This window comes from Triticum urartu, chromosome 7A (assembly GCF_056163025.1).
Source record: "Triticum urartu cultivar PI428250 chromosome 7A, HENAU_Tu73, whole genome shotgun sequence".
NCBI classification, from domain to species: domain Eukaryota; kingdom Viridiplantae; phylum Streptophyta; class Magnoliopsida; order Poales; family Poaceae; genus Triticum; species Triticum urartu.
In genome coordinates, this window is record NC_141879.1 from 718,494,558 (window position 1) to 718,517,448 (window position 22,891).

The window sequence follows — 22,891 nt, forward strand, 5'->3', positions numbered from 1 at the left end:
CTGTGTGCAAAATTATCCCTATCACACCCACCTTGGTTTGATCCCTCATTAGATTTATGAAAAAAGTCCATTTTACTTCCCTGAACAAAGTAGGTGGTTCACTTTATCCCCTGATCTATATTTTGGTTCCTTCTACACCCCAAACAAAACCAAACCGGACGAAAAACCCCCCTGGCTGGTTTGTCTCCATTGGATGCTGATGTGGCACAGTCAAAGGGCGGTTTTGACCGCGGTGGGGCCTACTTGTCAGGTTGGACTGTTATAGAGCTGTCGTTCCCCGTTGCGATCTGGATCAGAAATCCCCCCTTCCCAGTCCAAATACCTAACCCTATTCTCCATGGGCGGCGGCAGCGTGAGCTCCACCACCGTGTCGCCGGACGCCGTGAGCACCGCCGGCGATGGAGGCGCGGCCCCGGTCGTCGCAGTAGCCCAGGCGAGCTGTAGCTTGCTGGAACGCCGGTTCCCGCAGGAGGTGTGGCGGCTGGGAGAGCCGGAGCTCCGTCGAGAGGCGAGCCATGTCCTGATCTCCCGCACTCCGGCCATGGATGCGCTGGAGCTGCGCTTCGGGCGGCACGTGCTTCTGGCAACTGCGGTCGGAGACGGCGAGCAGACAGTGACGTCGGCAGCCATGCTGGCGATCTTGCAGCAGCATTGCGGGGTGGTGCCATCCGAGGTGGTCGTCGAGTTCGCGTGCCCACCACATGACCTGTGGCTGACCTTCTCGACGGAGGAGAATTGCTCTGAGGTGCTCCTTTCATCAATGAAGATCAAGTGTTGCCGGCGTTGGATTCAGTTTTCGCGTTGGTGCAGAATGGTTCGATCTCAGCCAGGTGCTCTGAAGTACAAGAGCAAGCTCGGCTTTGAAGGCCTCCCAAACCAGGCCTGGACGACGGCGTCCGTGAAAGATGTTCTCAAGCAGCTGGGTGGCGAGCTGATCGAGATCCTGCCGCCGGCAAGCCGCCGCGAGCTTGAGGTCATGGCGTGGCTTCGTGACCCTTCCTTTGTTGGCAAGGTGGTGACAGTGGAGATACCTGAGCCGAAGCTGACAAACAAGCCACCCGAGTCCATGGATGAGTATGAAGCAATGCAATTCGAATTGGGTGAATACGGACCGTCGTCGCCGAGGAAGAAGAACAGCTTACTGAAGGAAATATGCCCTAGAGGCAATAATAAAGTATTTATTTATTTCCTTATATCATGATAAAAGTTTATTATTCATGCTAGAATTGTATTAACCGGAAACATAATACATGGGTGAATACATAGACAAACAGAGTGTCACTAGTATGCCTCTACTAGACTAGCTTGTTAATCAAAGATGGTTATGTTTCCTAACCATGGACAAAGAGTTGTCATTTGATTAACAGGATCACATCATTAGTTGAATGATCTGATTGACATGACCCATTCCATTAGCTTAGCACCCGATCGTTTAGTATGTTGCTATTGCTTTCTTCATGACTTATACATGTTCGTATGACTATGAGATTATGCAACTCCCGTTTGCCAGAGGAACACTTTGTGTGCTACCAAACGTCACAACGTAACTGGGTGATTATAAAGGAGCTCTACAGGTGTCTCCAAAGGTACATGTTGGGTTGGCGTATTTCGAGATTAGGATTTGTCACTCCGATTGTCGGAGAGGTATCTCTGGGCCCTCTCGGTAATGCACATCACTTAAGCCTTGCAAGCATTGCAACTAATGAGTTAGTTGCGGAATGATGTATTACAGAACGAGTAAAGAGACTTTCCGGTAACGAGATTGAACTAGGTATGGGATACCAACGATCGAATCTCGGGCAAGTAACATACCGATGACAAAGGGAACAACGTATGTTGTTATGCGGTCTGACCGATAAAAGATCTTCGTAGAATATGTAGGAGCCAATATGAGCATCCAGGTTCCGCTATTGGTTATTGACCGGAGACGTGTCTCGGTCATGTCTACATTGTTCTCGAACCCGTAGGGTCCGCACGCTTAAGGTTACGATGACAGTTATATTATGAGTTTATACATTTTGATATACCGAAGGTTGTTCGGAGTCCCGGATGTGATCACGGACATGACGAGGAGTCTCGAAATGGTCGAGACATAAAGATTGATATATTGGAAGCCTATGTTTGGATATCGAAAGTGTTCCGGGTGAAATCGGGATTTTTCCGGAGTACCGGGAGGTTACCGAAACCCCCCGGGAGCTATATGGGCCTAAGTGGGCCTTAGTGGAAAAGAGAAGGGACAGCCCTAGATGGGCCGCGCGCCCCTCCCCTCCCTTGGTCTGAATAGTACAAGGAGAGGGGGCCGGCCCCCCTCTCTCTTTTCCCCCCTCCGCGAATCCTATTCCAACTAGGATTGGGGGGGGGGGGAATCCTACTCCCAGAGGGAGTAGGACTCCTCCTGGCGCGCCTCTCCTAGGCCGGCCGCACCCCCCCCCCCTTGAGCCTTTATATACGGAGGCAGGGGCACCCCAGAGAAACACAAGTTGATCCACGTGATCATATTCTTAGCCGTGTGCGGTGCCCCCATCCACCATAGTCCTCGATAATATTGTAGCGGTGCTTAGGCGAAGCCCTGCTGCAGTAGTACATCAAGATCGTCACCACGCCGTCGTGCTGACGGAACTCTTCCCCAACACTTTGCTGGATCGGAGTCCGGGGATCGTCATCGAGCTGAACGTGTGCTAGAACTCGGAGGTGCCGTAGTTTCGGTGCTTGATCGGTCGGGCCGTGGAGACGTACGACTACATCAACTAAACGCTTCCGTTGTCGATCTACAAGGGTACGTAGATCATACTCTCCCCTCTCGTTGCTATGCATCACCATGATCTTGCGTGAGCATAGGAAAATTTTGAAATTACTACGAAACCCTACAGTGGCATCCGAGCCTAGGTTTTATATGTTGATGTTATATGCACGAGTAGAACACAAGTGAGTTGTGGGCGATATAAGTCATACTGCTTACCAGCATGTCATACTTTGGTTCGGCGGTATTGTTGGACGAAGCGGCCCGGACCGACATTACGCGTACGCTTACGCGAGACCGGTTCTCCCGACGTGCTTTGCACATAGGTGGCTTGCGGGTGACAGTTTCTCCAACTTTAGTTGAACTGAGTGTGGCTACGCCCGGTCCTTGCGAAGATTAAAACAACACCAACTTGACAAACTATCGTTGTGGTTTTTGATGCGTAGGTAAGATTGGTTCTTGCTTAAGCCCGTAGCAGCCACGTAAAACATGCAACAACAAAGTAGAGGACGTCTAACTTGTTTTTGCAGGGCATGTTGTGATGTGATATGGTCAAGACATGATGCTAAATTTTATTGTATGAGATGATCATGTTTTGTAACCGAGTTATCGGCAACCGGCAGGAGCTATATGGTTGTTGCTTTATTGTATGCAATGCAATCGCGCTGTAATGCTTTACTTTATCACTAAGCGGTAGCGATAGTCGTGGAAGCATAAGATTGGCGAGACGACAATGATGCTACGATGGAGATCAAGGTGTCGCGCCGGTGACGATGGTGATCATGACGGTGCTTCGGAGATGGAGATCACAAGCACAAGATGATGATGGCCATATCATATCACTTATATTGATTGCATGTGATGTTTATCTTTTATGCATCTTATCTTGCTTTGATTGACGGTAGCATTATAAGATGATCTCTCACTAAATTATCAAGAAGTGTTCTCCCTGAGTATGCACCGTTGCGAAAGTTCTTCGTGCTGAGACACCACGTGATGATCGGGTGTGATAGGCTCTACGTTCAAATACAACGGGTGCAAAACAGTTGCACACGCGGAATACTCAGGTTATACTTGACAAGCCAAGCATATACAGATATGGCCTCGGAACACGGAGACCGAAAGGTCGAGCATGAATCATATAGTAGATATGATCAACATAGTGATGTTCACCAATGAAACTACTCCACCTCACGTGATGATCGGACATGGTTTAGTTGATTTGGATCACGTAATCACTTAGAGGATTAGAGGGATATCTATCTAAGTGGGAGTTCTTTAAGTAATATGATTAATTGAACCTAATTTATCATGAACTTAGTACCTAATAGTATCTTGCTTGTTTATGTATGATTGTAGATAAATGGCCCGTGCTGTTGTTCCGTTGAATTTTAATGCGTTCCTTGAGAAAGCAAAGTTGAAAGATGATGGTAGCAATTACACGGACTGGGTCCGTAACTTGAGGATTATCCTCATTGCTGCACAGAAGAATTACGTCCTGGAAGCACCGCTGGGTGCCAGGCCTGCTGCTGGAGCAACACCAGATGTTGTGAACGTCTGGCAGAGCAAAGCTGATGACTACTCGATAGTTCAGTGTGCCATGCTTTACGACTTAGAACCGGGACTTCAACGACGTTTTGAACGTCATGGAGCATATGAGATGTTCCAAGAGTTGAAGTTAATATTTCAAGCAAATGCCCGGATTGAGAGACATGAAGTCTCCAATAAGTTCTATAGCTGCAAGATGGAGGAGAACAGTTCTGTCAGTGAGCATATACTCAAAATGTCTGGGTATAATAATCACTTGATTCAAATGGGAGTTAATCTTCCAGATGATTGCGTCATTGACAGAATTCTCCAATCACTGCCACCAAGCTACAAGAGCTTCGTGATGAACTATAATATGTAAGGGATGAATAAGACTATTCCCGAGCTCTTCGCAATGCTGAAAGCTGCGGAGGTAGAAATAAAAAAGGAGCATCAAGTGTTGATGGTCAACAAGACCACTAGTTTCAAGAAAAAGGGCAAAGGGAAGAAGAAGGGGAACTTCAAGAAGAACAGCAAGCAAGTTGCTGCTCAAGAGAAGAAACCAAAGTCTGGACCTAAGCCTGAAACTGAGTGCTTCTACTGCAAGCAAACTGGTCACTGGAAGCGGAACTGCCCCAAGTATTTGGCGGATAAGAGGATGGCAAGGTGAACAAAGGTATATGTGATATACATGTTATTGATGTGTACCTTACTAGAGCTCGCAGTAGCACCTGGGTATTTGATACTGGTTCTGTTGCTAATATTTGCAACTCGAAACAGGGACTACGGATTAAGCGAAGATTGGCTAAGGACGAGGTGACGATGCGCGTGGGAAACGGTTCCAAAGTCGATGTGATCGCAGTCGGCACGCTACCTCTACATCTACCTTCGGGATTAATATTAGACCTAAATAATTGTTATTTGGTGCCAGCGTTAAGCATGAAAATTGTATCTGGATCTTGTTTGATGCGAGACGGTTATTCATTTAAATCAGAGAATAATGGTTGTTCTATTTATATGAGTAATATCTTTTATGGTCATGCACCCTTGAAGAGTGGTCTATTATTATTAAATCTCAATAATAGTAACACACATATTCATAATGTTAAAACCAAAAGATGCAGAGTTGATAATGATAGTGCAACTTATTTGTGGCACTGCCGTTTAGGTCATATCGGTGTAAAGCGCATGAAGAAACTCCATACTGATGGACTTTTGGAACCACTTGATTATGAATCACTTGGTACTTGCGAACCATGCCTCATGGGCAAGATGACTAAAACACCATTCTCCGGTACTATGGAGAGAGCAACAGATTTGTTGGAAATCATACATACAGATGTATGTGGTCCGATGAATATTGAGGCTCGTGGCGGATATCGTTATTTTCTCATCTTCACAGATGACTTAAGAAGATATGGGTATATCTACTTAATGAAACATAAGTCTGAGACATTTGAAAAGTTCAAAGAATTTCAGAGTGAAGTTGAAAATCATCGTAACAAGAAAATAAAGTTTCTACGATCTGATCATGGAGGAGAATATTTGAGTTACGAGTTTGGTGTACATTTGAAACAATGCGGAATAGTTTCGCAACTCACGCCACCCGGAACACCACAGCGTAATGGTGTGTCCGAACGTCGTAATCATACTTTACTAGATATGGTGCGATCTATGATGTCTCTTACTGATTTACCGCTATCGTTTTGGGGATACGCTCTAAAGACGGCCGCATTCACGTTAAATAGGGCACCATCAAAATCCATTGAGACGATGCCTTATGAACTATGGTTTGGCAAGAAATCAAAGTTGTCGTTTCTGAAAGTTTGGGGCTGCGATGCTTATGTGAAAAAGCTTCAACCTGATAAGCTCGAACCCAAATCGGAGAAATGTATCTTCATAGGATATCCAAAGGAGACTATTGGATACACCTTCTATCACAGATCCGAAGGCAAGACTTTTGTTTCTAAGTTCGGAAACTTTCTAGAGAAGCAGTTTCTCTCGAAAGAAGTGAGTGGGAGGAAAGTAGAACTTGACGAGGTAACTGTACCTGCTCCCTTATTGGAAAGTAGTGCATCACAGAAAACTGTTTCTGTGACACCTACACCAATTAGTGAGGAAGCTAATGATAATGATCATGAAACTTCAGAACAAGATACTACTGAACCTCGTAGATCAACCGGAGTAAGATCCGCACCAGAGTGGTACGGTAATCCTATTCTGGAAGTCATGCTACTAGATCATGATGAACCTACGAACTATGAAGAAGCGATGGTGAGCCCAGATTCCGCAAAATGGCTTGAAGCCATGAAATCTGAGATGGGATCCATGTATGAGAACAAAGTGTGGACTTTGGTTGACTTGCCCAATGATCGGCAAGCAATTGAGAATAAATGGATCTTCAAGAAGAAGACTGACGCCGACGGTAATATTACTGTCTACAAAGCTCGACTTGTCGCAAAAGGGTTTCGGCAAGTTCAAGGGATTGACTACGATGAGACCTTCTCACCCGTAACGATGCTTAAGTCTGTCCGAATCATGTTAGCAATTGCCGCATTTTATGATTATGAAATTTGGCAGATGGATGTCAAAACTGCATTCCTGAATGGATTTCTGGAAGAAGAGTTGTATATGATGCAACCGGAAGGTTTTGTCAATCCAAAGGGAGCTAACAGAGTGTGCAAGCTCCAGCGATCCATTTATGGACTGGTGCAAACCTCTCGGAGTTGGAATAAACGCTTTGATAGTGTGATTAAAGCATTTGGTTTTATACAGACTTTTGGAGAAGCCTGTATTTACAAGAAAGTGAGTGGGAGCTCTGTAGCATTTCTGATATTATATGTGGATGACATATTACTAATTGGAAATGATATAGAATTTCTGGATAGCATAAAGGGATACTTGAATAAGAGTTTTTCAATGAAAGACCTCAGTGAAGCTGCTTACATATTAGGCATAAAGATCTATAGAGATAGATCAAGACGTTTAATTGGACTTTCACAAAGCACATACCTTGACAAGATTTTGAAGAAGTTCAAAATGGATCGAGCAAAGAAAGGGTTCTTGCCTGTGTTACAAGGTGTGAAGTTGAGTCGGACTCAATGCCCGACCACTGCAGAAGATAGAGAGAAGATGAAAGAAGTTCCCTATGCTTCAGCCATAGGCTCTATCATGTATGCAATGCTGTGTACCAGACCTGATGTGTGCCTTGCTATAAGTCTAGCAGGGAGGTACCAAAGTAATCCAGGAGTGGATCACTGGACAGCGGTCAAGAACATCCTGAAGTACCTGAAAAGGACTAAGGATATGTTTCTCTTATATGGAGGTGACAAAGAGCTCATCGTAAACGGTTACGTTGATGCAAGCTTTGACACTGATCCGAACGATTCTAAATCGCAAACCGGATACGTGTTTACATTAAACGGTGGAGCTGTCAGTTGGTGCAGTTCTAAACAAAGCGCCGTGGCGGGATCTACGTGTTAAGCGGAATACATAGCTGCTTCGGAAGCAGCAAATGAAGGAGTCTGGATGAAGGAGTTCATATCCGATCTAGGTGTCGTACCTAGTGCATCGGGTCCAATGAAAATCTTTTGTGACAATACTAGTGCAATTGCCTTGGCGAAGGAATCCAGATTTCACAAGAGAACCAAGCACATCAAGAGACGCTTCAGTTCCATCCGGGATCTAGTCCAGGTGGGAGACATAGAGATTTGCAAGATACATACGGATCTGAATGTTGCGGACCCGTTGACTAAGCCTCTTCCACGAGCAAAACATGATCAGCACCAAGGCTCCATGGGTGTTAGAATCATTACTGTGTAATCTAGATTATTGACTCTAGTGCAAGTGGGAGACTGAAGGAAATATGCCCTAGAGGCAATAATAAAGTTATTATTTATTTACTTATATCATGATAAAAGTTTATTATTCATGCTAGAATTGTATTAACCGGAAACATAATACATGTGTGAATACATAGACAAACAGAGTGTCACTAGTATGCCTCTACTAGACTAGCTTGTTAATCAAAGATGGTTATGTTTCCTAACCATGGACAAAGAGTTGTCATTTGATTAACAGGATCACATCATTAGTTGAATGATCTGATTGACATGACCCATTCCATTAGCTTAGCACCCGATCGTTTAGTATGTTGCTATTGCTTTCTTCATGACTTATACATGTTCCTATGACTATGAGATTATGCAACTCCCGTTTGCCAGAGGAACACTTTGTGTGCTACCAAACGTCACAACATAACTGGGTGATTATAAAGGAGCTCTACAGGTGTCTCCAAAGGTACATGTTGGGTTGGCGTATTTCGAGATTAGGATTTGTCACTCCGATTATCGGAGAGGTATCTCTGGGCCCTCTCGGTAATGCACATCACTTAAGCCTTGCAAGTATTGCAACTAATGAGTTAGTTGTGGGATGATGTATTACAGAACGAGTAAAGAGACTTGCCGATAACGAGATTGAACTAGGTATGGGATACCGACGATCGAATCTCGGGCAAGTAACATACTGATGACAAAGGGAACAACGTATGTTGTTATGCGGTCTGACCGATAAAAGTGTTGGAAATATGCCCTAGAGGCAATAATAAATTGGTTATTATTATATTTCCTTGTTCATGATAATTGTCTTTATTCATGCTATAACTGTATTATCCGGAAATCGTAATACACGTGTGAATACATAGACCATAATATGTCCCTAGTAAGCCTCTAGTTGACTAGCTCGTTGATCAATAGATGGTTACGGTTTCCTAACCATGGACATTGGATGTCGTTGATGACGGGATCACATCATTAGGAGAATGATGTGATGGACAAGACCTAATCCTAAGCCTAGCACAAAGATCGTATAGTTCATATGCTAAAGCTTTTCTAATGTCAAGTATCATTTCCTTAGACCATGAGATTGTGCAACTCCCGGATACCGTAGGAGTGCTTTGGGTGTATCAAACGTCACAACGTAACTGGGTGACTATAAAGGTGCATTACAGGTATCTCCGAAAGTGTCTGTTGGGTTGGCACGAATCGAGACTGGGATTTGTCACTCCGTGTAAACGGAGAGGTATCTCTGGGCCCACTCGGTAGGACATCATCATATGCGCAATGTGACCAAGGAGTTGATCACGGGATGATGTGTTATGGAACGAGTAAAGAGACTTGCCGGTAACGAGATTGAACAAGGTATATGGATACCGACGATCGAATCTCGGGCAAGTAACATACCGATAGACAAAGGGAATTGTATACGGGATTGATTAAGTCATTGACATCGTGGTTCATCCGATGAGATCATCATGGAACATGTGCGAGCCATCATGGGTATCCAGATCCCGCTGTTGGTTATTGACCGGAGAACGTCTCGGCCATGTCTGCATGTCTCCCGAACCCGTAGGGTCTACACACTTAAGGTTCGGTGACGCTAGGGTTGTAGAGATATTAGTATGCGGTAACCCGAATGTTGTTCGGAGTCCCGGATGAGATCCCGGACGTCACGAGGAGTTCCGGAATGGTCCGGAGGTAAAGAATTATATATAGGAAGTGCTATTTCGGCCATCGGGACAAGTTTCGGGGTCACCGGTATTGTACCGGGACCACCGGAAGGGTCCCGGGGGTCCACCGGGTGGGGCCACCTGCCCCGGGGGGCCACATGGGCTGTAGGGGGTGTGCCTTGGCCTATATGGGCCAAGGGCACCAGCCCCAAGAGGCCCATGCGCCAAGAGATGGGAAAAGAGGAGAGTCCTAAAAGGGGAAGGCACCTCCGAGGTGCCTTGGGGAGGATGGACTCCTCCCCACCCTTGGCCGCACCCTTCCTTGGAGGAAGGGGCAAGGGCTGCGCCTCCCCCTCTCCCTTGGCCCTATATATAGTGGGGGAAAAGGAGGAGCAAACCAATCTAAGTCCTGGCGCCTCCCTCTCCCTCCCGTGACACATCTACCTCGTCCCGCAGCGCTTTGCGAAGCCCTGTTGGAATCCCGCTACTTCCACCACGCCGTCGTGCTGTTGGATCTCCATCAACCTCTCCCTCTCTCCTTGCTGGATCAAGGCATGGGAGACGTCACCGGGCTGTACGTGTGTTGAACGCGGAGGTGCCGTGCGTTCGGCACTTGATCATCGGTGATTTGAATCACGACGAGTACGACTTCATCAACCCCGTTCACTTGAACGCTTCCGCTTAGCGATCTACAAGGGTATGTAGATGCACTCTCCTTCCCCTCATTGCTGGTTTCTCCATAGATAGATCTTGGTGATACGTAGGAAAATTTTGAATTTCTGCTACGTTCCCCAACAGTGGCATCATGAGCTAGGTCTATTGCGTAGATTCTATGCACGAGTAGAACACAAAGTAGTTGTGGGCGTTGATTTTGTTCAATATGCTTGCCGTTACTAGTCTTATCTTGATTCGGCGGCATCGTGGGATGAAGCGGTCCGGACCAACCTTACACGTACTCTTACGTGAGACCGGTTCCACCGACAAACATGCACTAGTTGCATAAGGTGGCTGGCGGGTGTCTGTCTCTCCCACTTTAGTCGAATCGGATTCGATGAAAAGGGTCCTTATGAAGGGTAAATAGCAATTGGCATATCACGTTGTGGTTTTGCGTAGGTAAGAAACGTTCTTGCTAGAAACCCATAGCAGCCACGTAAAACATGCAAACAACAATTAGAGGACGTCTAACTTGTTTTTGCAGGGTATTCTATGTGATGTGATATGGCCAAAAGGATGTGATGAATGATATATGTGATGTATGAGATTGATCATGTTCTTGTCAAAGGAATCACAACTTATATGTCGATGAGTATGCCGGTGACAAGATGATCATGGAGCCCCAAGATGGAGATCAAAGGAGCTATATGATATTGGCCATATCATGTCACTATTATTTGATTGCATGTGATGTTTATCATGTTTATACATCTTATTTGCTTAGAAACAATGGTAGTAAATAAGATGATCCCTTACAACAATTTCAAGAAGTGTTCTCCCCTAACTGTGCACCGTTGCTACAGTTCGTCGCTTCGAAGCACCACGTGTTAATCGGGTGTGATAGATCCTTTCGTTCACATACAACGGGTGTAAGAAGTTTTACACATGCAAAAACACTTAGGGTTAACTTGACGAGCCTAGCATGTGAAGACATGGCCTCGGAACACAGAGACCGAAAGGTCGAGCATGAGTCGTATAGAAGATACGATCAACATGAAGATGTTCACCGACGTTGACTAGTCCGTCTCACGTGTTGATCGGACACGGCCTAGCTCACTCGGATCATGTAATCACTTAGATGACTAGAGGGATGTCTATCTAAGTGGGAGTTCATAAGATGAACTTAATTATCCTGAACATAGTCAAAAGGGTTTTGCAAATTATGTCGTAGCTCACGTTTCAGTTCTACTGTTTAGATATGTTCCTAGAGAAAAATTAGTTGAAAGTTGATAGTAGCAATTATGCGGACTAGGTCCGTAGACTGAGGATTGTCCTCATTGCTTCTTAGAAGGCTTATGTCCTTAATGCACCGCTCAGTGTGCTGAACCTCGAACGTTGTCTGTGGATGTTGCGAACATCTGACATACACGTTTTGATAACTACGTGATAGTTCAGTTAAACGGTTTAGAGTTGAGGCACCACAGACGTTTTTTGAAACGTCACGAAACATATGAGATGTTTTGAGGGATGAAATTGGGATTTCAGGCTCGTGCCCACGTCAAGAGGTATAAGACCTCCGACGATTTTCTTAGCCTGCGAACTAAGGGAGAAAAGCTCAATTGTTGAGCTTGTGCTCAGATTGTCTGAGTACAACAATCACTTGAATCAAGTGGGAGTTAATCTTCCAGATGAGATAGTGATGTTTCTCCGAAGTCATTACCACCAAGCTGCTTGAGCTTCGTGATGAACTATGATATATCAGGGACATATATGATGATCCTTGAGATATCCGCGATGTTTGACACCACGAAAGTAGAAATCAAGAAGGAGCATCAATTGTTGATGGTTGGTGAAACCACTAGTTTCAAGAAGGGCAAGGGCAAGAAGGGATACTTCATGAAACGGCAATTCAGCTGCTGCTCTAGTGAAGAAACCCAAGGTTGAACCCAAACCCGAGACTGAGTGCTTCTGTAATAAGGGGAACAGCCACTGGAGCAGAATTACCCTAGATACTTGGTAGATAAGAAGGTTGGCAAGGTCGATAGAAGTATATTGGATATACATTGTGTTGATGTGTACTTTACTAGTACTCCTAGTAGCACCAGGGTATTAGATACCGGTTCAGTTGCTAAGTGTTAGTAACTCGAAATAAAAGCTACGGAATAAACGGAGACTAGCTAAAGGTGAGATGACGATATGTGTTGGAAGTATTTCCAAGGTTGATCAAATATCGTACGCTCCCTCTACCATCGAGATTGGTATTAAAACCTAAATAATTGTTATTTGGTGTTTGCGTTGAGCATAGACATGACTGGATTATGTCTATCGCAATACGGTTATTCATTTAAGGAGAATAATGGTTACTCTGTTTATTTGAACAATACCTTCAATGGTCTTACACCTAAAATGAATGGTTTATTGAATCTCGATCGTAGTGATACACATGTTCATGCCAAAAGATAGTAATGATAGTACCACCTACTTGTGGCACTGCCACGTAAGTCATATCGGTATAAAACGCATGAAGAAGCTCCATGTTGATGGATCTTTGGGCTCACTCATTTTTGAAAAGTTTGAGACATGCGAACCGTGTCTATTGGTGTATATGCATGAATAAACTCCATGCAAATGGACCGTTTGAACTCACTTGATTTTGAATCACTTGAGACATGCAAATCACCCCACATGGGCAAGATGACTGAAAGCCTCGTTTTCAGTAAAATGGAACTAGAAAGCAACTTGTTGGAAGTAATACATTTTGATGTGTGCAATCCAATGAGTGCTGAGGCATGTAGTGGATATCGTTATGTTTTACTTCACAGATGATTTGAGTAGATGTTGAGTATATTTACTTGATGAATCACGAGTCTGAATTATTGAAAGGTTCAAGTAAGTTCAGGGTGAAGTTGAAAGATCGTCGTGACAAGAGGATAAAATATCTATGATATGATCATAGAGATGAATATCTGAATTACGAGTTTGGCACAGAATTAAGACATTGTGGAAATTGTTTCACAACTGATACAGCCTGGAACACCATAGTATGATGGTGTGTCCGAACATCATAACTGCACCCTATTAGATATGATGCATACCATGATGTCTCTTATCGAATTACCACGATAGTTTATGGGTTAGGCATTAGAGACAACCACATTCACTTTAAATAGGGCACCACGTAATTCCGATGATATGACACCGTATGAACTATGGTTTAGAGAAACCTAAGCTGTCATTTCTTAAAAGTTTGGGGCTGCGACGCTTATGTGAAAAAGCTTCAGGCTGATAAGCTCGAACCCAAAGCGGATAAATGCATCTTCATAGGACACCCAAAACAGTTGGGTATACCTCCTGTCTCAGATCCGAAAGCAATAAGGGATTGTTTCTAGAATCGGGTCCTTTCTCGAGGAAAAGTTTCTCTCGAAAGAATTGAGTGGGAGGATGGTGGAGACTTGATGAGGTTATTGAACCGTCTCTTCAACTAGTGTGTGGCAGGGCACAGGAAGTTGTTCCTGTGGCACCTACACCAATTGAAGTGGAAGCTTATGATAGTGATCATGAAACTTCAGATCAAGTCACTACCAAACCTCGTAGGATGACAAGGATGAGTACTACTTCAGAGTGGTACGTGATCCTGTCTTGGAAGTCATGTTGCTAGACAACAATGAACCTACAAGCTATGGAGAAGCGATGGTGGGCCTGGATTCCAATAAATGGCTCAAGGCCATATAATCCGAGAGAGGATCCATATATGAAAACAAAGTGTATACTTTGGAAGAACTACTTGATGGTCGTAAGGCTGTTGAGTATAGATGGATTTTAAAAGGAAGACGGACAATGATGGTAAATGTCACCATTAAGAAAGCTCGACTTGTCGTTAAGATGTTTTCCGACAAGTTCAAGGAGTTGACTACGGTGAGACTTTCTCACTCGTAGCGATGCTAAGAGTCTGTTGGAATTATATTAGCGACTACTGCATTATTTATGAAATCTTGCAGATAGGATGTCAAAACATTGTTTCCTCGACGACATTTTCTTGAGGAAGGGTTGTATGTGATACAACCGGAAGGTTTTGTCAATCCTGAAAGATGCTAATAAGTATGCAAAGCTCCAGCAATCCTTCTGAGGACTGGAGTAAGCATCTCGGAGTTGGAATGTATGCTTTGATGAGATGATCAAAGATTTTGGGTGTATACAAAGTTTATGAGAAACTGGTATTTCCAAAGAAGTGAGTGGGAGCACTATAGAATTTCTGATGAGTATATGTTGTTGACATATTATGGATCAGAAATGATGTAGAATTTCTGGAAAGCATATAGGGATATTTGGAAAGTGTTTTTCAATGAAAACCTGGATTAAGCTATTTGAACATTGAGCATCAAGATCTATAAGGATAGATCAAAACGCTTAATAGTACTTTCAAATGAGCACATGCCTTGACGTGATCTTGAAGGTGTTCAAGATGGATCAGTCAAAGAAGGAGTTCTTGCCTGAGTTGTAAGGTATGAAGTTAAGACTTAAAGCTCGACCGCGGCAGAATAGAGAGAAAGGACGAAGGTCGTCCCCTATGCTTAAGACATAGGCTCTACAGTATGCTATGTTGTGTACCGCACCTGAAGTGTGCCTTGCCATGAGTCAGTCAAGGGGTACCAGAGTGATTCAAGAATGGATCACAGGACAGCGGTCAAAGTTATCCTTAGTGACTAGTGGACTAAGGAAGTTTCTCGGTTATGGAGGTGGTAAAAAGAGTTCGTCGTAAAGGGTTACGTCGATGCAAGCTTAACACCTATCCGGATAGCACTGAGTAGAGATACCGGATACGTATAATGGAGCAACAATTTAGAATAGCTCCAAGTAGAACAGTTATTTGGAATAGCTCCAAATAGAGCGTGGTAGCTACATCTAGGAGATGACATAGAGATTTGTAAAGCACACACGAATCTGAAAGGTTCGGACCCGTTGACTAAAACCTCTCTCACAAGCAACATGATCAAACCTAAAACTCATTGAGTGTTAATCACATAGTGATGTGAACTAGACTACTGACTCTAGTAAACTCTTGGGTGGTAGTCACATGGCGATGTGACCTGTGAGTGTTAATCACATGGCGATGTGAACTAGATTATTGACTCTAGTGCAAGTGGGAGACTGTTGGAAATATGCCCTAGAGGCAATAATAAATTGGTTATTATTATATTTCCTTGTTCATGATAATTGTCTTTATTCATGCTATAACTGTATTATCCGGAAATCGTAATACACGTGTGAATACATAGACCATAATATGTCCCTAGTAAGCCTCTAGTTGACTAGCTCGTTGATCAATAGATGGTTACGGTTTCCTAACCATGGACATTGGATGTCGTTGATAACGGGATCACATCATTAGGAGAATGATGTGATGGACAAGACCTAATCCTAAGCCTAGCACAAAGATCGTATAGTTCATATGCTAAAGCTTTTCTAATGTCAAGTATCATTTCCTTAGACCATGAGATTGTGCAACTCCCGGATACCGTAGGAGTGCTTTGGGTGTATCAAACGTCACAACGTAACTGGGTGACTATAAAGGTGCATTACAGGTATCTTCGAAAGTGTATGTTGGGTTGGCACGAATCGAGACTGGGATTTGTCACTCCGTGTAAACGGAGAGGTATCTCTGGGCCCACTCGGTAGGACATCATCATATGTGCAATGTGACCAAGGAGTTGATCATGGGATGATGTGTTATGGAACGAGTAAAGAGACTTGCCGGTAACGAGATTGAACAAGGTATATGGATACCGACGATCGAATCTCGGGCAAGTAACATACCGATAGACAAAGGGAATTGTATACGGGATTGATTAAGTCATTGACATCGTGGTTCATCCGATGAGATCATCATGGAACATGTGGGAGCCATCATGGGTATCCAGATCCCGCTGTTGGTTATTGACCGGAGAACGTCTCGGTCATGTCTGCATGTCTCCCGAACCCGTAGGGTCTACACACTTAAGGTTCGGTGACGCTAGGGTTGTAGAGATATTAGTATGCGGTAACCCGAATGTTGTTCGGAGTCCCGGATGAGATCCCGGACGTCACGAGGAGTTCCGGAATGGTCCGGAGGTAAAGAATTATATATAGGAAGTGCTATTTCGGCCATCGGGACAAGTTTCGGGGTCACCGGTATTGTACCGGGACCACCGGAAGGGTCCCGGGGGTCCACCGGGTGGGGCCACCTGCCCCGGGGGGCCACATGGGCTGTAGGGGGTGTGCCTTGGCCTATATGGGCCAAGGGCACCAGCCCCAAGAGGCCCATGCGCCAAGAGATGGGAAAAGAGGAGAGTCCTAAAAGGGGAAGGCACCTCCGAGGTGCCTTGGGGAGGATGGACTCCTCCCCACCCTTGGCCGCACCCTTCCTTGGAGGAAGGGAAAAGGGCTGCGCCTCCCCCTCTCCCTTGGCCCTATATATAGTGGGGAAAAAGGAGGAGCAAACCAATCTAAGGCCTGGCGCCTCCCTCTCCCTCCCGTGACACATCTACCTCGTCCCGCAGCGCTTTGCGAAGCCCTGTTGGAATCCCGCTACTTCCACCACGCCGTCGTGCTGTTGGATCTCCATCAACCTCTCCCTCTCTCCTTGCTGGATCAAGGCATGGGAGACGTCACCGGGCTGTACGTGTGTTGAACGCGGAGGTGCCGTGCGTTCGGCACTTGATCATCGGTGATTTGAATCACGACGAGTACGACTTCATCAACCCCGTTCACTTGAACGCTTCCGCTTAGCGATCTACAAGGGTATGTAGATGCACTCTCCTTCCCCTCGTTGCTGGTTTCTCCATAGATAGATCTTGGTGATACGTAGGAAAATTTTGAATTTCTGCTACGTTCCCCAACAAAAAGATCTTCATAGAATATGTAGGAGCCAATATGAGCATCCAGGTTCCGCTATTGGTTATTGACCGGAGACGTGTCTCGGTCATGTCTACATTGTTCTCGAACCCGTAGGGTCCGCACGCTTAAGGTTACGATGATAGTTATATTATGAGTTTATACATTTTGATATACCGAAGGTTGTTCGGAGTCCCGGATGTGATCACGGACATGACGAGGAGTCTCGAAATGGTCGAGACATAAAGATTGATATGTTGGAAGCCTATGTTTGGATATCGGAAGTGTTCCGGGTGAAATCGGGATTTTTCCGGAGTACCGGGAGGTTACCGGAACCCCCCGGGAGCTATATGGGCCTAAGTGGGCCTTAGTGGAAAAGATAAGGGACAGCCCTAGATGGGCTGCACGCCCCTCCCCTCCCTTGGTCCGAATAGGACAAGGAGAGGGGGCCGGCCCCCCTCTCTCTTTTCCCCCCTCCGCGAATCCTATTCCAACTAGGATTGGGGGGGAATCCTACTCCCAGAGGGAGTAGGACTCCTCCTGGCGCGCCTCTCCTAGGCCGGCCGCACCCCCCCCCCCCCTTGAGCCTTTATATACGGAGGCAGGGGCACACCAGAGAAACACAAGTTGATCCACGTGATCATATTCTTAGCCGTGTGCGGTGCCCCCTTCCACCATAGTCCTCGATAATATTGTAGCGGTGCTTAGGCGAAGCCCTGCTGCAGTAGTACATCAAGATCGTCACCACGCCATCGTGCTGACGGAACTCTTCCCCGACACTTTGCTGGATCGGAGTCTGGGGATCGTCATCAAGCTGAACGTGTGCTAGAACTCGGAGGTGCCGTAGTTTCGGTGCTTGATCGGTCGGGCCGTGGAGACGTACGACTACATCAACTAAATGCTTCCGTTGTCGATCTACAAGGGTACGTAGATCATACTCTCCCCTCTCGTTGCTATGCATCACCATGATCTTGCGTGAGCGTAGGAAAATTTTGAAATTACTACGAAACCCTACACTTACTGTATCCTGTCATTTGCCACATGAAGGAGGTTGTTGATCGTGGTCCTCTGCTTGCTGAAGGACTGCCTGATGAGTGGCTGCCAGGAGAAGGCGAGGACCTGACTCGCAAGCATATCTTCAAGACTGTGCTGGGCAAGATCGACGGCACTGACGGTGATGAAGGATTTTGAGTTTGTGTCTTGTTATATTTGGCACTTTGGCTTTCCACTTGGTTTGTTGTACTGTGTTAACAATCTGTAGTGTTGTACTGTGTGTTCAGTTCTATTTTATGCTCGTTGTTGTGGTGAAGCAACTGTACTGTCAAAATTGTCCCAAATATTTGTGTAATGTGCTGGTACTATGTTGTCTTGTGAAATGGTACAATTGTGAGCTTATTTGTTTGTGCCAAAAGTGAACATATTTTGCCAAGCTTCTATCGAAAGGAAATTTCTTTCAAAAGAGAACATAGTAAACAGTAGCATTCAACTAAACATAAATTATGTAGCTTAGCAGTAACAAACACTAGTTCCTCAAAAAGAAATTGTGCAGTTTAACAGCAACAAACACTAGTTCCTCAAAAAGAAATTGTGCAGTTTAACAGCAACAAACACAAGTTCATCAAACAACAACAAACACAATTTGAAGGCTCTAAACAACAGAAATTTTCCTGCTTAACCCCTCAGTTCATCAAACATGCTAACCCTGGTAGATTTCCTCCTTCTCTGACTAGAACTAGCACCAGCTGTTCTGTTTGCTTGCTTTGGAGGCCTTCCCCTTCTAGGCTGTGCTGTCCCTCCTGTAGCTTGCTGTGAAGGCTGTGTTGTCCCTCCTGTAGCTTGCTGTGAAGACTGGGCTCTCCCTCCTGCAGCTTGCTGTGATGTTTGAGATGCATGCTGTGAAGACTGGGCTGTAGCAGTTTCATTTGCTACTCTTTGAGATGTCCTTGGAGGATTTTCCTACACAACACAGAAAAGTAACAGTTGTTAGGTGTTTCACATTGCTGCAATTTCACAAGTACAAAACATATAGAAATTAAACATATGTAAAAATCATTACACACTTTTGTTTCTTTTTTCCTCTTCCTATTCTTGTACTTTCCCTTGTTGGGGTTAGTATTGCATTTCCTCATGTTGTGCCCAGGATTTCCACATAAACTACACTTGATCTTAGTTCCAATCTTGGAGAGTTTGTGTGCATGCTTAGGAGGCTCATCTCCACCTCTTATTCTCTCTGTCCTGGGCCTCCCAGGCATTTGCACATAGCTTGGAACTAATGGTCTAGGTCTGTCAGATATTGGCCAGCTAGGCATGCCCTCCATTGGCATCATGACATGTTCATATGTCTTGTTGTAAGCTTCAATTCTGTAGCAAGGTGCAATAAGTGAATCTATGTCATCAGGGCCACACTGTGAAGCTGCTAGAGCATGAACACATGGAATTCCTGACAATTGCCAGTATCTACAAGAACATGTTCCTGCTTGCAAGTCAACTTTGAATCCATGCTGTCCTAACTTCACCTCATATCCATCTTTTCCATTCCATATTGTCTCACACTTCTCAGTAAGTTGTATCAACTTGTTCACCTTTTTGAGGATTTTGGGACAAATTGTTCCATTCCAATTGGCAGGCATAGCTCTATTAACTTGAATCCTAACTGTCACCTTTGCTCTGATGGCTTCAAACATACTGATGATCGGAAGACCTCTATATTCCACTATCCAATTGTTAAAACTTTCACACATATTGTTGTCGACTGAATCACAGAATGATCCTTCTTTGAACCATGCTCTACACCAATGTTCAGGCCCAGCCTGCATCATGTCTCTTGCTCCTTCTGGTGTGAGCTGAGCAAGCTTTGCCCTGTTCAAATTAAACTGAACTCTGTTAGAAGACTTTGCACAAGCCCAAAATCTCTTATGGTATTTCTGGTCCCTATGTTTTTTCTTCCAGTTAGCATAAATGTGCCTAGCACAATTTCTGTGTTCGGCTCTTGGTACAACCTTTGAAATTGCATTGATTAGACCTTTCTGCTGATCTGATATAAACACCCAGCCTTCACCTTGATTTGAAATCTCCAAGTCTTTATTTAACAATGCCATAAACCAAAACCAAGAGTCCTTATTTTCCACCTCAACTGCCGCCCAAGCAATGGGATACATTTGCCCATTTGCATCTCTTCCAAGAGCACAGAGTAGCTCTCCACTTTGAGCCCCCTTAAAGAAGTAGCCATCCAAACCCACTACTTTCCTGCACCCTTCTATGAAACCTCTCTTGCAAGCCTGAAAGCACACATACAATCTCTGAAAAACTGGTGCAGTTTCTTTTGGATTAAGCACAACTGCCACAGTGCTTCCTGGATTGCTCCTCAATATTTCTAGCTGATAATCAAACACCCTGGCATATTCTTCATGCATTGCTTCTCTAACTCTCTTTCTGACTATTGCTTTTGCTTTCTTTATTTTGGAAACATGCACATCTGCAAACATCTCTAATCTGACAGTGGCCTTAATAGATTTCACTTTCCATCCTGGATTTGCCTTCATAATTCTCTCATACTTGTCTGCAATTCTAGGTGCAGTAACCAATCTGTTGTCTCTCCTCTGTGGGCATATGTGGTTGTCAACAAGTGTTATGACTTGAAACCAATCATTTGAGCTCCTCTTTGCACCATAAATCAACCAAGGACACTTAGGCCAAGAACATTTTGCCCTAATCCTACCAGCCTCATCTTTTACAAAGCAAATATGCCTCTTCATAGCCAGGCCATACTTCACGAGTGCCCTCTTGAACTGACTTCTTCCTCTAAATGTCATGCCCAAACTGAATATTGGAATTGCAGCCTTGCTATCAAATCTTGGAAATCTTGATTTCATCCTAAATGAATTTCCATGCTCATCCTCATCATAACTGTATTCCTCACTGGAATCCATGTATGGAGTGTCATTTCCTTCATCCATTTCATCAAAAGGAATTAACTATGCTGTACTTTCTTTCACTTCCTTCTCTTCATCAAGTGGCAACCCCATTCTGATCTTTCTGAGCACTTCCTTAGCATGCTTTCTGAGCTCCTCTGCCTCATCATCTTCACCTGAACTGTCTTCATCTTTAGGGCACCAATCAAGATCTGCACATTCATCACTTATTTCATCAGGTGCAACATCTACTTCAGGAACATTTCCAGTTTCAGGTTGCAATTCATCTTGTATAGCATACTCAATCTTGTCAGGCTCATCCACATCTGCCTCTGAACTGTGCTCCAGGTCATCCTCAGCAGAGCAATTGTCATGCTCATCTTCCCAATCACTGTCACTCTTCTCTTCTGTCTTGTCTTCTTCAATTGCAGCATTAGTTTCCTCTTCCTCTTTCTCTCCAATATCAGACACACTGTTCTGTCCATCTTCATCAACATCATCTTCATAATTCACATACACATCCACAACCCCACAATCTGTAATACACCTATCCATGAAGAACACATTTCTATCAGTGTCCAGTCGTCTCAACCCATCTCTAACATTTTTTCCAGGAAACAACCAGTAAAGCCTGTGCTTCTCTGTTAGCTCTTCACCATGATAGGCCATCTTTATATCTGCTAACTGCTCCCTGACAGTAGCTAAGGATATATTGTACCTCTCAACAGATGTGAGTTGTATATTACCACCAACATATGACAATTGCTTGTTTGACTTCTCAAATTGGCCATTGTAAAAGAAACGGATGCCTAACCAATCTAGTTGATCCATTGCTTAACCTACAGATTAAAACAATGTTCAATCTTCAATTAGAACCTACATACAGCAGCTAACTAGAGCAGAGTAAGTACACCAAGGGAAGGGGATTGGAGGGATGGGACTCACCTCAGTTCGTCTGCGCCGCCGCGAAATCAGACAGACCGCAACAGCCGCCGCCGCCGCATCGACAGAGCCGTCGACCTAGGGTTTGAGGACTGGGGAGAGAGCGGCCGTGGGAGAAGGAAAAGGTCGGGGAAGATTGACGGGTTGCACCGCCGCCGCCGCCACCACCAAGACTCCGACCACCGTTGCTGGTCGGAGTTCAGCGCTGCCCCGAGGGAGCCATCGACGGCGACATGGGGGAGAAGAAGAAAGGGATTTCGATCTCTGTCTGATCCAGAACGCAACGGGGAACGGCAGCGTGTAACAGTCCAACCTGACGAGTAGGCCCCACCGCGGTCAAAACCACCCATTGACTGTGCCACATCAGCATCCAATGGAGACAAACCAGCCGGGGGGGTTTTTCGTCTGGTTTGGTTTTGTTTGGGGTGTAGAAGGAACCAAAATATAGATCAGGGGGTAAAGTGAACCACCCACTTTGTTCAGGGGAGTAAAATGGACTTTTTTCTAGATTTATTTATATTGTGTGACGTATCTAATCACACTGTCAGTGGTTTGTACCTGAAGTTTGTATCATGAGTCAGTGGTTATTCAAAATAGATATTGTCAGCTTCGAAGCCCAGAGCATTCCTTTTTTCTTGATTATCCGCGCCTTCCCTTCTCGAGCTGGAAATATGGAAAACATAAGATTGAAAGAGTGAATCCCTACGGAAGTAAGAATAGAAGATGCTTTGGTTGCAGCTA

At 44.8% G+C, this 22,891-nt stretch overlaps 3 protein-coding genes across 3 annotated transcripts; 1 reads left to right on the forward strand and 2 right to left on the reverse strand.

Annotated features, from left to right (window-relative positions):
• The first annotated feature begins 168 nt into the window (after positions 1-168).
• LOC147962157 (uncharacterized) lies at positions 169-1,201 on the forward strand. Its single transcript, XM_087534072.1, has one exon. It carries the CDS (start codon positions 338-340, stop codon positions 1,199-1,201), a length of 864 nt encoding a protein of 287 aa, XP_087390198.1. The 5' UTR covers positions 169-337.
• Positions 1,202-18,318: 17,117 nt separating this feature from the next.
• Positions 18,319-21,253, reverse strand: LOC147962158 (uncharacterized). The gene has a single exon (XM_087535654.1). It carries the CDS (start codon positions 21,251-21,253, stop codon positions 19,223-19,225), a length of 2,031 nt encoding a protein of 676 aa, XP_087391780.1. The 3' UTR covers positions 18,319-19,222.
• An 18-nt stretch (positions 21,254-21,271) lies between these two features.
• LOC147962159 (uncharacterized) lies at positions 21,272-22,043 on the reverse strand. The gene has a single exon (XM_087535655.1). The coding sequence runs from the start codon at positions 22,037-22,039 to the stop codon at positions 21,272-21,274; it is 768 nt and encodes a 255-aa protein (XP_087391781.1). The 5' UTR covers positions 22,040-22,043.
• Between the last annotated feature and the right edge of the window lie 848 nt (positions 22,044-22,891).

Coding starts and splice junctions, on each gene's coding strand:
- LOC147962157 (XM_087534072.1), top strand. CDS start 338: ATGGGCGGCGGCAGCGTGAGCTCCACCACCGTGTCGCCGGACGCCGTG.
- LOC147962158 (XM_087535654.1), bottom strand. CDS start 21,253: ATGGATGAAGGAAATGACACTCCATACATGGATTCCAGTGAGGAATAC.
- LOC147962159 (XM_087535655.1), bottom strand. CDS start 22,039: ATGGATCAACTAGATTGGTTAGGCATCCGTTTCTTTTACAATGGCCAA.